Below are 13,213 nucleotides of genomic sequence, written 5' to 3'. Positions count from 1 at the left end.
GCAAAAGCGGAAAAATAGTTTCTCAGAAACAACATTCTGCAGCAGCCCGTACTCTATTTACCTCTGTCATTATACCCTTGCTGAAACACCCATGCATTTTCCATTGTGTGGACCTCAGATTAAAACGTGCTCGGTTCGGATATTGATGTTAAGATAAGTCGTTATTTAGCGGTCAATTCCCTGGAGGGCTTTTTATTATTTGTGCCCTGTCAGTGGAGCAGTCAGTAGGGTCAGAAAATGAGTAATGTCTGTGACGGCATCGATTGAGCTGGAGAACGGGCAAGAATCATACACAATCCCCCCCCATAATAAGAGCAGTGAAACGGTACTTTCATCTTCAGATTCATCTATCATATTCAGCTAATGCCTGTTATAGACCTGACCCGCCACTCGGTCGTATTGATCACTGTTGTGAATTTCCTTGGGGGGTAAAGCGAAGGATTTGGCAGTGACTGATGCCGTTTAACCGATTCCAATTCTTTATGGTAGCAGTGAAGATGATACAGTCGGTGAACTAGACCAATTCCTGTTTTATCTTCCCCGCTCCAGTTTTTTAGCTGCTCAGCCTCCCTGAGGTTATAGCTACTCATCAACTGATTGGATGGAACCGGATCTGAAGTTTGCAGAGCTTTGTGAGTTGAGCTCTTTAGTTTGCACCTCTGTGAGGTGTATGGATACACACACTCATTCGCTCGGTTGTTTCCTCTAATGATGTCCCTAGGCACATGTGCATGGATGTAAAGTGATATGAGATCATAATATTATATGATGATATAGCCTAGGACTGTGTGTGTGTGTGTGTGTGTGCCTCCCTGAGGTTTTTATGATATTGTGCTCACTTGATATCAAATCTCACATCCTTTTCCACACCATCATCGATGTTTGAGTGATATGGACATATATATGTATCTGACCTTTCAGTCTATTATAAGCAGAGTGTACTCAAAAGGAACAGTGTGTGCTGATGTAGTTTATTGTTTCTCATGGTTTTACAAATAGCTACATTTAATGTTTTCATTCTAGACATTCATAAACATAGTTTAGACCCCAAAATTTGAACAGTAGTGCATATTTTTAAAATTTTTGTGCATTGTTTTATTATTTTTTTCAGTTTTGATATGAGTAAACAAATGAAACAAATAAAATTTTGTCATACACATGGGTTAAAATTTCCACTCACATTTATATTACAACTAGCCTTGTGCTAGTTTGCACTAGTCATTCTACATTTTTTTTTGTGTAGCTGAAACCAAACATTTATATACAGCTTTAATAAGATATACTTCTCCAGCATCTCTCATTAAATTATCAATTCCCCATGGCCTCAAACAGAATTATATTTACAGGATTATTATTTTGTCCCACACATGAATTTAAAAGTGATCCAAAAATGTTCCTTTGTAAATCAATAACAAAATATTTTCTTTTAAATTGCTTCATATTTTTTTTTCATAAATATTTGTTGATGTATTTTGTGTGAATGAGTCGCCACTGTGTTTACATCAAACCACATTAGCATCGGTTGGTGTCCTAGAGTAACAGGATTAGCATTTGCTGTTGTCTGTGGGATAATTCCTCTATCATAGCAGCTCAGTGCGTTGTTGACAGCAGCAGGTTTGTAGAGGAACTAGGAATTAAATGACTTAACATTTAATAGTAATTCCATGATATTGAAATACAAAACATTAGAATGCACAAGAGAATGTAAAAAATGACTGATTTAATGAAAGATTGGAATAAGGCCTCAGTGTGTGTTTATAGTCTTGGAAGCATCTTTGAAGGTTGGGTGTTTGTTTACATGAGGGAACATCTGACATTTCTGACTCTGTGTAGGAGTTCACATAATACTTTCGAGGAAACCGGTAATTTTTTTAAAGCTTCTAACTCGCCTTCCTATATCCTGCCATTGCCCTTTTCATAGCAGATGCCATATCTGAGGTAGAATGGCAGCTGGCATTGAATGGGAAACAAGTTATGATTTTGTGAATGTTTGTGTGCGTTTGGCACCTCATGGAGCCGAAAAAGAAAATTCATTGCAACAGAACGCGAATATAATTCTGCTTGGTTGCCTTGAAATCTTACCTAACATTTCACTTCAGTTTGTGTTAACCCTTGTGCTGTACTGAACATCCTTTCATTTGGTGTTCCTGGCTTGTAAAAAATTGCTTGTAAATCTCTCTGTGTAAGTCCAGTATTTGTTAATAATATAGCACAATGAGTATTAACGAGCATTTTCGGGAAAAAGAAAATCCTGTCCAGGATGACCAGAACACAACATGAGGCTTATTTGTGTATGTGTGTGTGTGTTTTCTGTGTGACATTTTAGTTAATATTCTGAATATTTTTTAATCATTGATGTCATCTTTATTCAATACTTTAAATATTTGTTTTATACTAATAAGGTATTTAAAATGCAATTTATGGCACTGTGCCTTTCTTTCTTTGGTATCTCTCCAGGTATCTTCCTCCAGTTAAAAAAAAAAGAAAAGAAAAATATAGTTCCAGCACTATGTCATTGTCAAACAGGTACATCTCTTTATTTTGCACCCAACTCTTAATGAGCACTCAATGCACTTTGAGCCGGCTGGTAATAATTAACATCTCCTCTTTCGCACACGCATATGGTTGGACTCTGATTAGTGCGTTCATGAATATGTATATGTGCGCTGAGAGAAGAGGTTGAAATTGGGTCATAATGGCGTGATATTCTCTTCCAGTGCTATGAGCGAAGCATAGCTGCACTCTCTGACACTTTAAACCGTCATAGTACCTTTAACCTTCCTGACCAAAGAACACTGTGTTCTAGAAGGTTTCTCCAAACTCGACAGAATCCTTCTGACTTAAAATTGGCTACTAGAATCTTATGTCAACGGACACCAGCTTTTTCCGTATTTATGGAATACACCTTCCCGGCTGACAGATTCCTCCCTTATTGGGCCCTGCATTTACTTTGCAATAACTGAATGTACCTTATCAACCTCAACTTGTCCCTTTTAATGTACCTTAGAGCAACAAGATTTTAACAAATCATTTGTATTATTGTCCGTGATTAAGTAATCTTAATCTATGTTTTATTTATTTGTTTTATCTTATTTATTTTTCTATTTATAGATGATCTTGCACATGTATTTATTTATGCACACATTTGAATATTCTTTCTTTTTTTATTTGTATATTTATATTTCAATTATTTTTGCAGTTTTCCTCCTCCATTGTTAATCACTTCAGTTAAAACTAAAAACTTTTTGCCATTTTGAGTGGAATTGAGCGGATTTCATAATACAGCTACCAAGGTCTTTGATTGGCCATTGGTTGCTTAACACAACCGTGATTGGTTAAACCACTCAATGCCGCTAAGGAATTAAACGATTTGATGAGATCAAAAGAGAATGCTTTTCCTGATTAGTTAATTGATTTGTTGTTTATTTTTTTCAGTTAAGCAAGTAGCTTTAATGTGTCTTCTACATTTATGTAATAAATGAGCAAAGATTACAGCTGTTTTTTGAAGAAGGACCTTTGCGTGATCTTCTGAAAAAATCAAGAATCTGACTTGAAGATTGTGCAGAAAAATTTCTGAAGGTTTGAGTGTTGCTTGACTTCGAACCAGAATGTTTGTTTTGGTTTTCCAAGTACAAAGGGCAATCATCTCTGAGCCCAAATATTATTTTGACTGCTCTCTTTTCCATTTTCACTGCGTTGGCTTGTTCTTTTGTTATCAAAGGTCATTTTTAAAGGATTTTTTAGAGAACTGTTCAGCAGAGATTGCACCTGCAAAATACTCAGCCTTTTCTGGTAGGAGTATGCAAGATGAAGATCAAAAACACTTTTTTTTGTGTTAGTGGGTATTCTTTGTTTATCTCACAGAATTAAATGTTAAGAAATTATTCACTCCCAAAATGTCAACATTTGCACATTTTATGTTTGCTATTAAAATACCAGAAGGCCTACCAAGTGAACATTTCCACAATCTACTTGACTAGAGTGTGAAGTGCAAGATGCTGGACATTTTACTGTTAAAATGCTTAAAATTTGTGTTGTGGCGGTGCACATGGAAAATGATCACCGAGCCACATGTAAGTTTTGCTGACATGTTTGGTACTGTATTATGTGTTAAAGTGAGCAGGTTAATGCCTTTGCATTGAATTCATCCAAGTAGATATTTATTAAATCTCTGTATTTGTTCCACAGAAGAAAGAAAGTTATGCAGGTTTGGAACCATAAAAGAGCAAGCAAATGATGGGTGTGTGAGTAAATGGTGTGGGCCTCAGTCGACCATGTTGTGCTCAGAGATTTATTTTGTTTGGAAGTTATTATAACTGTGGAAAAATGACTTTACATAAGAACATTAGAGAAAAAGACAGCCCTCCTGTCACAGAACAAATCACCTGGCCCCCAAATCTACTTTTTACTATGGCATGTATCACCATATCTGTCGTCTGTGAGAGAACTAGCTTTCTCACTGTCTTTTATTGAACTTTTTTTTTTAGATCCTTATACAGGGCAACAGCCAGAGCACTGTGGACAATGATTGATCTTTACAAAGCTATAGCTTTCACAAACCACTCTTTTATTTAGCACTTACTTCACCTTTCAAACTGAAGTTGCATTGCTGTTTGTACTGTAATCTGTTTCTCTGAGAGCTTATTTTTTTTACCTAGAAACCAAAGATGTGAATGAAACCAAGCTGTCTGATATTCTGGTTTTGCTGCTGAAACACTAAATGCATTGCTACTTTCTTGAATGGAAAATGGCAAAAGCTTTAGAGAAGATATAACATTTAAACAGACTCCTGCCTGAGGAGTGCTGAGTTCAGTTTGACTACTAACAAATAAGCTGTTGTGTATCCGTTGAGCCAGCGGTGACAGAATCCACCTCGTTGAACTGAAGCAACGTGGCCAAACCCAGAAGGAATCCAGAGAGGGAATCGTTTGTGCAGGGGAGATAGACCACATTCTCACAGCTGCTTTCATCAGCTTGTGGCAAAATAACAGACAGATGAACTGCTAAAAACAAAACGCTTTAGCAGTTCGGAATATAGTGTGAAATGACTTGTCATTATCAGCTCAAATCATGATTTTAACTTCGGTCAGGCTATTTTGTTTTTACTAAATTTTCACTGGAGTACTATACAAAGTAAGTATAGAGAGATTTTTTTGTGTTATGTTTTGCAGTAATCCAAAAGCCAAAGGAGAAATGCTATTGGTTTTTTGTCTAGGGAACCAGGTTGATGCTAACCTCCGGGTTGGCCTACAAAAACACATCATCTCTGCAGCACTTTATAAGACAGCAACAGAAAAAAAGTGCATTTCAGCATTAAATGAAAATTCATCTATCTATCCTCCTGAGACCCTGCATCCTCAAATGAGGAAATTATATTATAGTGAATTTCTCTGAGACTATACATTCCACATTCCCCAGCAATTTCTTATGATGCTCAAATAATACATCTTTTTTGAGGTAACAAATAAATCACATGGAGTAAACAGTTAAATTTTAATTGACATAACTTGCTGTAGTCTTCTAAATGTTTGACCAATTAAAAACATTTTAGTTGAATGGACTATAAAACTAGTTCAGTAAAGGTTGAGCCAACTAAAAAATGACAATTCAGATAACACTTTGAAGTCAGAAATTGACTGAACGTAAATTTTCTGTGGAACTAGTTACTAAATAATAATTAGTTGAAACACCTTGGATATTTTTACAGGCTTTTCAGAGATACTAAATGTTTGTATGTTTCATCAAGACCACTCCCTCTCCTTGGTCTTAAAAAATGTCTAATATTAATTTAGTGGAATATGATCATGTTTTGTAATTATCATTTAAATCTGACTAATTTTTAAACTGTGTGTCATAATCTCAGGAAAATGGGGTTTCAAATCAAAATATGACTTTCTGTTACGAAACAGGACGTTGATTTCATACATGTCCTCATATGAGGACATCGGGACTAAAAGCATATTTATTACGCATTTTGGGAGACACAACACATGAATAGGGAAAGAAATTATATTTCAATATTCCTATGAAATATTATATATTATTAGGAAAAACTTGTCAATTATTACTCCCATTATTACATTTCTTTTTTCATTACATGTTGCCCCAAAAACACATTAATATGCAAAATTATATGAGAAAACTAGTTTATGGCCATTTTACACACATTTTGCAGAAAGAAAAATGGTATATCAAATCATTCTGTTATAACATAGTTAAGAATCATCTTTACACAAAGTTTGGTAAAAAAAATCCTGAAAACTAAAAATGTATTGGTGATTTTTTAAAAGAATCAATTGTTTTTGCCTATGCATGTTCATTCATGTCCCAATGTCCTCTACCAAGGACTTTTGAATGAAATGCCATTTAAATTTTTGTTGTTTTTTTGTTTTCTCGGGTCTCAGGAGGCTATTTTGTAAATGCATGTTATTAATCTTATTGTGAAATCTTCATCCGTGCATATGTTTCATATTGTAATGTTTAATCAAAATATTACTTCTCAAATCATTTAGTTTGATTTTCACATTTTGAGTGCAACGCCCACATCTCAAAATCCAATGATCCAATCCAACTAAGTCCCCACCCTACATCCACCATGTGGGGCAGTTGTGGCCTAAGGTTGCGGGTTCGAGTCTCAGGTCTGGCAGGAATTGTAGGTGGGGGAGTCCCACCTAGTCTTTCTCCACCTTCAATACCACAACTGAGGTGCCCTTGAGCAAGGCACCAAACCCCCAACTGCTCCCCGGGCGCTGCAGCATAAATGGCTGTCCACTGCTCCGGGTGTGTGTGTACTTTGGATGGGATAAATGCAGAGCACAAATTCCAAATATGAGTTACTATACTTGGCCACATGTCACTTTCACACTTTTTTCTTTTTTTTTTCTTTTTTTGAAAGTCTTGGATTTCTGTCACAATAAGGAAAAGCTTTACATACATTACATTTACATTTACGTTACTTCCTTTACATAGTGAACTATAAGAAAAATTTTTTACATTTCTTTTTCAAATCAGAATTAGCTTAAAAGTAGCTTTGGAAATGGAGTAAATTTAACAATGGAACTAGCTGTTTAACTAAAAGACCTGAGGTTGAAGATAAAGGATATGTGGCCGTTATTTCTTTAGGAAGTGGTGGATGAAATTATGTATTGTGTTTCATAGAGGGTCTGTGAGCAGATATGGTAGCGATGGCCTGCTACGGATGTCTACACAGATACTACAGGAGTTTTCAGTTTGAGAAAGCACTGAATCTATGACACACTCTCCCATTACTTTGTATCCAGGCGGCCTGGCCTGTGGATAAATGTTGTCATGTTCAGGAAAGCTACTTAACTAATGGTTTCCACCATGCATGAAGCCATGAAATTACATAGCAATGACTAGTTCAGTGATGGTGCCTTGTTTTCCATTTGGTTTCTGCTTTATTGTGCCGAGTGATTTTTGGAGATGGAATTTAACGGAGGCAGTGAGAAAAGAGGCGTCTGTGTCTGATCCGCCAGTGTGTGTGACGGAAAGGCAGGGCTGGATGTCAATCTGTGAAGTCCTCTGTGGAATTTGATCCAAACCAAGGGGAAAGACTCTGAATGAAGTGTCTCTCCATTTCCCCTCTCGGCTCAAGAGGAACAATAACAGATGCAGTTGATAGGAAATATGCATTCTGAGCAGCAGAGTAATTCAAGAGTTTGAGAGGGTTTCTATTTTCTTTTTCACACACATTCTAACCAAGCCTCAAAACCAGTGCAACACCATTGTGTCAGTCAGGCCCCCCGCTGGAACATGGATCTCTGTGACTTTGGGACTAGATAGCATTCCAGCATGCCGTCCTGTCAGAATGCAGACCACACGCTGTCACCTTCAGCCCTCCACTAGTAACACCCATAATTACACACTGGGTGGTTTGGAGGAAGTTGAATGTATGGGGAAAAAGCCCTGAAATGGGTCAGCCGGGCCTTTGGCTCCAGGGTAGACAGCAGCAGCTGTATTTAAATCTGACAAGTGATTAACTTTGATTCTAAGAAATTTTGGTCGGAATTTGTCTGTACTAGTAATTATTTATTTATTTATTGATTTATTTTCTATTAGTGTTGCTGGATGGCAGCTCACAGAGACTGTAACATCATATATCAGTTTCTGTGAGGATATGTGCATTCCTTCCAGGACTCATTTAACTTACAACAATGACAAACCATGGTTCACAGCAAAGCTCAGACAGCTCCGTCAGGCCAAAGAAGATGCTCACAGAAAGGGGGATAAAGTCTTGTATAAACAGCCCAAATACACACTGGAAAAGGAGATCAGTGTGGCAAAGAGGAATTATTCTGACAAGCTAAGGAACAAATTCTCTTCCAGTGATTCTGCTTCAGTGTGGAAAGGTATGGAAGATATCACCAGTTACAAGACACCATCCCCCAGCACTTTGGAGAATCAACAACTAGCAGATGACTTGAACGAGTTTTTTTGCAGGTTTGAAAAATCACCCCACACCCGCCCTGAACACCTCTCCACACAACCATTCACACCTCCAGCAACGCCCCTCTCCCCCACACCTACAATTCAGATAAGTGAAGAAGATGTGCGCCAGGTCTTCAGAAAAAACAAAAGAAGGAAAGCACCAGGCCCAGACGGTGTGTTACCAGCCTGCCTAAAAATCTGTGCTGACCAGCTGGCCCCCATCTTCACACAGATCTTCAACAGATCACTGGAGCTGTGCGAAGTCCCCTCATGCTTCAAACACTCCTCCATCATCCCCGTCCCAAAGAAACCCAAAATGACTGCACTTAATGACTACAGACCTGTGGCTCTAACGTCTGTGGCCATGAAATCATTTGAAAGACTGGTTTTGGCTTATCTGAAGGACATCACTGGACCCTCACTGGACCCCCTGCAGGCAGCAGTTAGTAAAGCTTGGTAAATTCACATCCAACACCCGCATCATCAGCACTGGAGCTCCTCAGGGCTGCGTTCTTTCCCCACTGCTCTTCTCCCTCTACACCAACGACTGCACATCTAAAGACCCCTCTGTCAAGCTCCTGAAGTTTGCAAATGACACCACACTGATCGGCCTCATTCAGGACGGTGACGAGTCTGCTTACAGACAGGAGGTTAAGGAGCTGGCTGTCTGGTGCAGTCTTAATATCCTGGAGCTTAACACGCTCAAAACTGTGGAGATGATCGTGGACTTCAGGAGAAACCTCCCTGCTCTCCCCCCATTCCTCATCATGAACAGCACTGTGACTGCAGTGGAGTCATTCAGATTCCTGGGTACCACAATTTCTCAGGACCTGAAGTGGGACATCCAAGAACTGTACTCATCCAGAGTGAGCAAAAGGGCTGGTAAAATCACTCTGGACCCCTCACATCCAGCACACTCCCTCTTTGAACTGTTACCGTCTGGTCGACGCTACAGAGCTCTGAGCACCAGATCGACCAGACACAGGAACAGTTTCTTCCCTCAGGCAATCCATCTCATGAACACTTGACAATAAACGCAGAACACACAACTCTATTATACATTATTTATTCACCACACTTACTTATTTTTTATTAATTTTTTCATTTCAAATTTGCACATATCAGACCTGTACACACATAATTGTCTATATTATATATTGTGTTTTTGCCGTTTTGTACATTGCCTATTTGTATATTTGTATATTATTCTTTTATTATCTGTGTCCTGTCCTGTTGCTGTCTCTCTGTTGCTCTGTCGAGGTTCTGTCACTAAAACAAATTCCTTGTATGTGTAAACATACTTGGCCAATAAAGCTCATTCTGATTCTGATTCTGAAAAGGGAGGACGGAGCTGTCCAATACGGTGGTGCTGAAATGCAGTTGCAGCATGAAGAACTCTGGGTGGGCCGTCTCATGCTGTGCTTTTTGTCAGCTCTAACTCAGATTCCTGTCATCCATTAGACGTAAAAGGATTTTATGTTATAATTATTCTAGCCCTTTCAAAATATTTGCTGATAACAAACCACTTATGTTCAGCATCACAAAATAACTCTGAAATGTTGTCTTATCAACAAAACCCTCCTCCGTTGCCTAGAAAATAGTTTAAATTAAGTTTATTTTAGCTAAGTCAAGCAACTTTTAACATTCTTTGTAATTATTATTGACAACAATAAAAATACCATTTTGCCTGTACACTGTAAAATACATGTATTTAGCCTATACTTCTTTAAAGTTGTAGGCTAAATAACAAAAAAATTAGGAGTACATAAAAAATGACAGTTTTAGCCTTTCTGCTTCAAAATTTCACATTTAATTTTGTGTAATGTATTTCTTTTGCAATGCAACTTCTGAGCAAATTGTTTCTGCACATAATTTTCTGTAAGGTAACTTATAGTTCGAGTTAACTGCCCTGCTACTGTCGGATGAGAACAAAAGTTGAGGTTAATTGAACTGGGGTGCGTTTCCCAAAAGCAGCTATGGTCGCAAGTTATGTCGTTACCAATAGAGTTCAATGGGACTTACCACCATAGTTAGCGAAGCTTTTGGGAAACGCATCCCTGGATGGTGACACTAGTATCGGTATGTTGTTTTAAACTGAATTGAATTAACATTGAACTGACGAGCTGAATAATGATACTATTTTCTTTAGAGTTTCGTAACTGATGACATATACAACATTGACATTGAACTGAACTGAAGCAACACTGCACTCAATGGAGCTGAATAACGACACTTGTAAAACTGCTTTACCGCTGAAATTGGATTAGTTTCATAACTAGTTTTACATTTACATTTTCCTGTTTATTAATGTGAAGCTGCTTTGAATCAATTGTATTATAGGCTATAAAACGCTATAGGCTATGTGACTTTGACTTGACAGTTAACCAGTTTACAGGTTTATAATTCCTCTCGATATTTTTACAATGTGCTTTGAGGGTATATATCAGAAGTTCGCCGTGAGAAATAGCTCAGGCAGTAATGAGTCGTATCTGTGGATCAATAGCGCGATGCTGCGCCGAGCGAATATGTGAAAGAATGCGCGAGGGGTGGAGTTCTGCTCTTTTACTTTCCACTCCACACAGTGCAGACACAGAGATCTCGCCGCTGTCAGAAGAGTCGCGCACTTGTACTCTTCCTTGAGTTTTTCATTTAGCAAACCAAACCCTTTATGTTGTAGTCTTTTTTTTCTTCTTGTAACATTGCTGGTTTCTTAATTTGCGCAACGCATCACAGTGCATCCGCGGTCTCCAGCGCGCCCCAGCACAGACGCTGATTCTCTGTCGCCCTGCTGCGGTCCTCGCTGGAGCTGTGAGATTTTAATAAGCACCGCAGGACCCAGAACTGCAAAACTGTTTGAAGTAGAGAGCTTCCTATTGTCCCGCGCGCCCATGGAAGGCGACGTTATGGATAAACTGGAGGACATGGCCTCAGTGTGCGAGTTCGACCCCGTCACGGGGGATATTCCCGCCACCAAAGTGGAGATCACCGTCTCGTGCAGGTATGAGGCAGAATCACAGTAGCCTACATTGACTCACTCAAGTTGAAATCACTTTGATTTCATGGTGTTTATATTTCATGTTGACCACAAAATATCAGTTGTTTGATTAAAGATTATTTTTTAGGTTCAGCAAAGAATCATTTTCTTATTTGCAAACAAACAAACAAACAAACAGTGTGGTCTTAACTTGAATATTTAATTCATTGGAGAAAAAAAGTTTTTTTTTCTTTCTAGGGTTTTTCCGACCAGCATACTGGTTCTGTTACCTGAGAGCATCTCCATCAGTATGTAGATGGTTTTGGTCTAAAGAAGCATAAAAATGTTGTCCTTCGGGATCAGGCTTTATTTTTCAGAGTTTATAACCCATAACTGTTAATGGAATGCATTTTTTGGGGTTTCACTTTATTTTAAGGTCCTTGTTATAGTGTAATTATACATTTAAATATTGAGTAATATTAAAGAACCTTATGTACCTCCTATATTGTTAGGGTTAGGTTTAGGTTTACTTGCATGTAATTATGCATAATTTATTATTATTATTATAGTAAGTAGCCTACATGTAACGTGTATCACTTAAAGTGTTACCATTTTTGTTAACGAGCTGCAATGAATTATTAAAAAAAAAAGTTTTAGAAGTAGCAGTTCACATGCAACAATTTTGATTCCAGACTTTCTGGTGCTACAGTATTGATATGAGCATAAATATCTAATATATCCGGTCAGGTGCGTCTACATAGGCTGCTTGCCCAAAGCACTTGATGTTGCTGCTCAGCTGTTTCCATATAGAGATGCCATAAGTTGTCAAATGCTCTGAACGTCACGAACAGTGAAGATACACATCATCTTTGCTTTCCATCAATAACAAATGTCATGTTTGGGTATTTAATTTAATTTTAGGTGTTACATGAACTTCTTGTTAGAGAAAATCCATCTTCAATTTCTTAACTAATTATTTTTTTGTTAGCTTGTAAAATGTGATATTACTACTAGTTGCCAAATCATAGCGTTGTAGTACCGAAGCAAACGGTGAATATTCATGAGAGGGAGCAGAAAAGCCCCACCCAGATGTCCTCACGTCAATGCATACAGCCTTCACTACAGTACAAAATAGCAGATAGGGTTTTTAATGTTGCTTGCACCAATTCCTGTTGTATCTAGGTGAAAGTTTTTTGATGGATGCTTATATCATCATCTTTACTTTCAGGGAAGACAACATTGCTCTTATTAAGAATGAATCACTAAAACGCTGCTACTGGAAAAACAGGTTCTGAGATGTGGTGAAAAGGAATTTCAGTCATGGGGCTCCACAGCCAAGACCACAGCCGGTTCATTGCTCAGATTGATAGGTGGGCTATTGGTTTGGGTTTTCAATCATCTTGAGGAGTAATGGATACGGCTGGCATACTCAACATCTGCTATGTCTTTAATAGTCGCTTATAGTCAATTATACACGCTCCAGTCCAATTTAGACAAAATGATTTGACTGAATTTCCCAACTTGACAGTCAGACCATCTATTTAATGAGAGCAATTTCCTGTGCAAGTAGCTAATAACCATAAGCTCGCCAACTTCTCAGCTGCAAGTTAATATTGCCTGCTGTCTACATAAAGAAAGAATACTGATTATGGGTGTAATTTGGTCTGATTGTTAGCTGAATAAATTTCTCTGTTAGAGACCAAGACTTCATCACATTAGCTAAATGTGATCTCAACTGTTTTTAATGAACTAGATATAAATTGCTTTTTAAAATTGAAATACATTTGCAAC

At 37.9% G+C, this 13,213-nt stretch overlaps 1 protein-coding gene across 1 annotated transcript in view; it reads left to right on the top strand.

Moving 5' to 3' along the window:
* Positions 1-11,336: 11,336 nt before the first annotated feature.
* Positions 11,337-13,213, top strand: part of LOC306848810 (copine-8-like) — a gene marked incomplete at both ends in the record, with an annotated part of 76,221 nt that continues 74,344 nt past the window's right edge. Inside the window, one exon of the mRNA XM_079383570.1 lies at positions 11,337-11,446. Coding sequence (XP_079239696.1) covers positions 11,337-11,446 — 110 coding nt within the window. The remainder of the gene's footprint in view (positions 11,447-13,213) is intronic.

The sequence above is a fragment of the Barbus barbus genome (assembly GCF_936440315.1).
Source record: "Barbus barbus genome assembly, chromosome: 28".
Lineage (NCBI taxonomy): Eukaryota > Metazoa > Chordata > Actinopteri > Cypriniformes > Cyprinidae > Barbus > Barbus barbus.
This window is presented reverse-complemented; position numbering and strand designations above follow the sequence as displayed.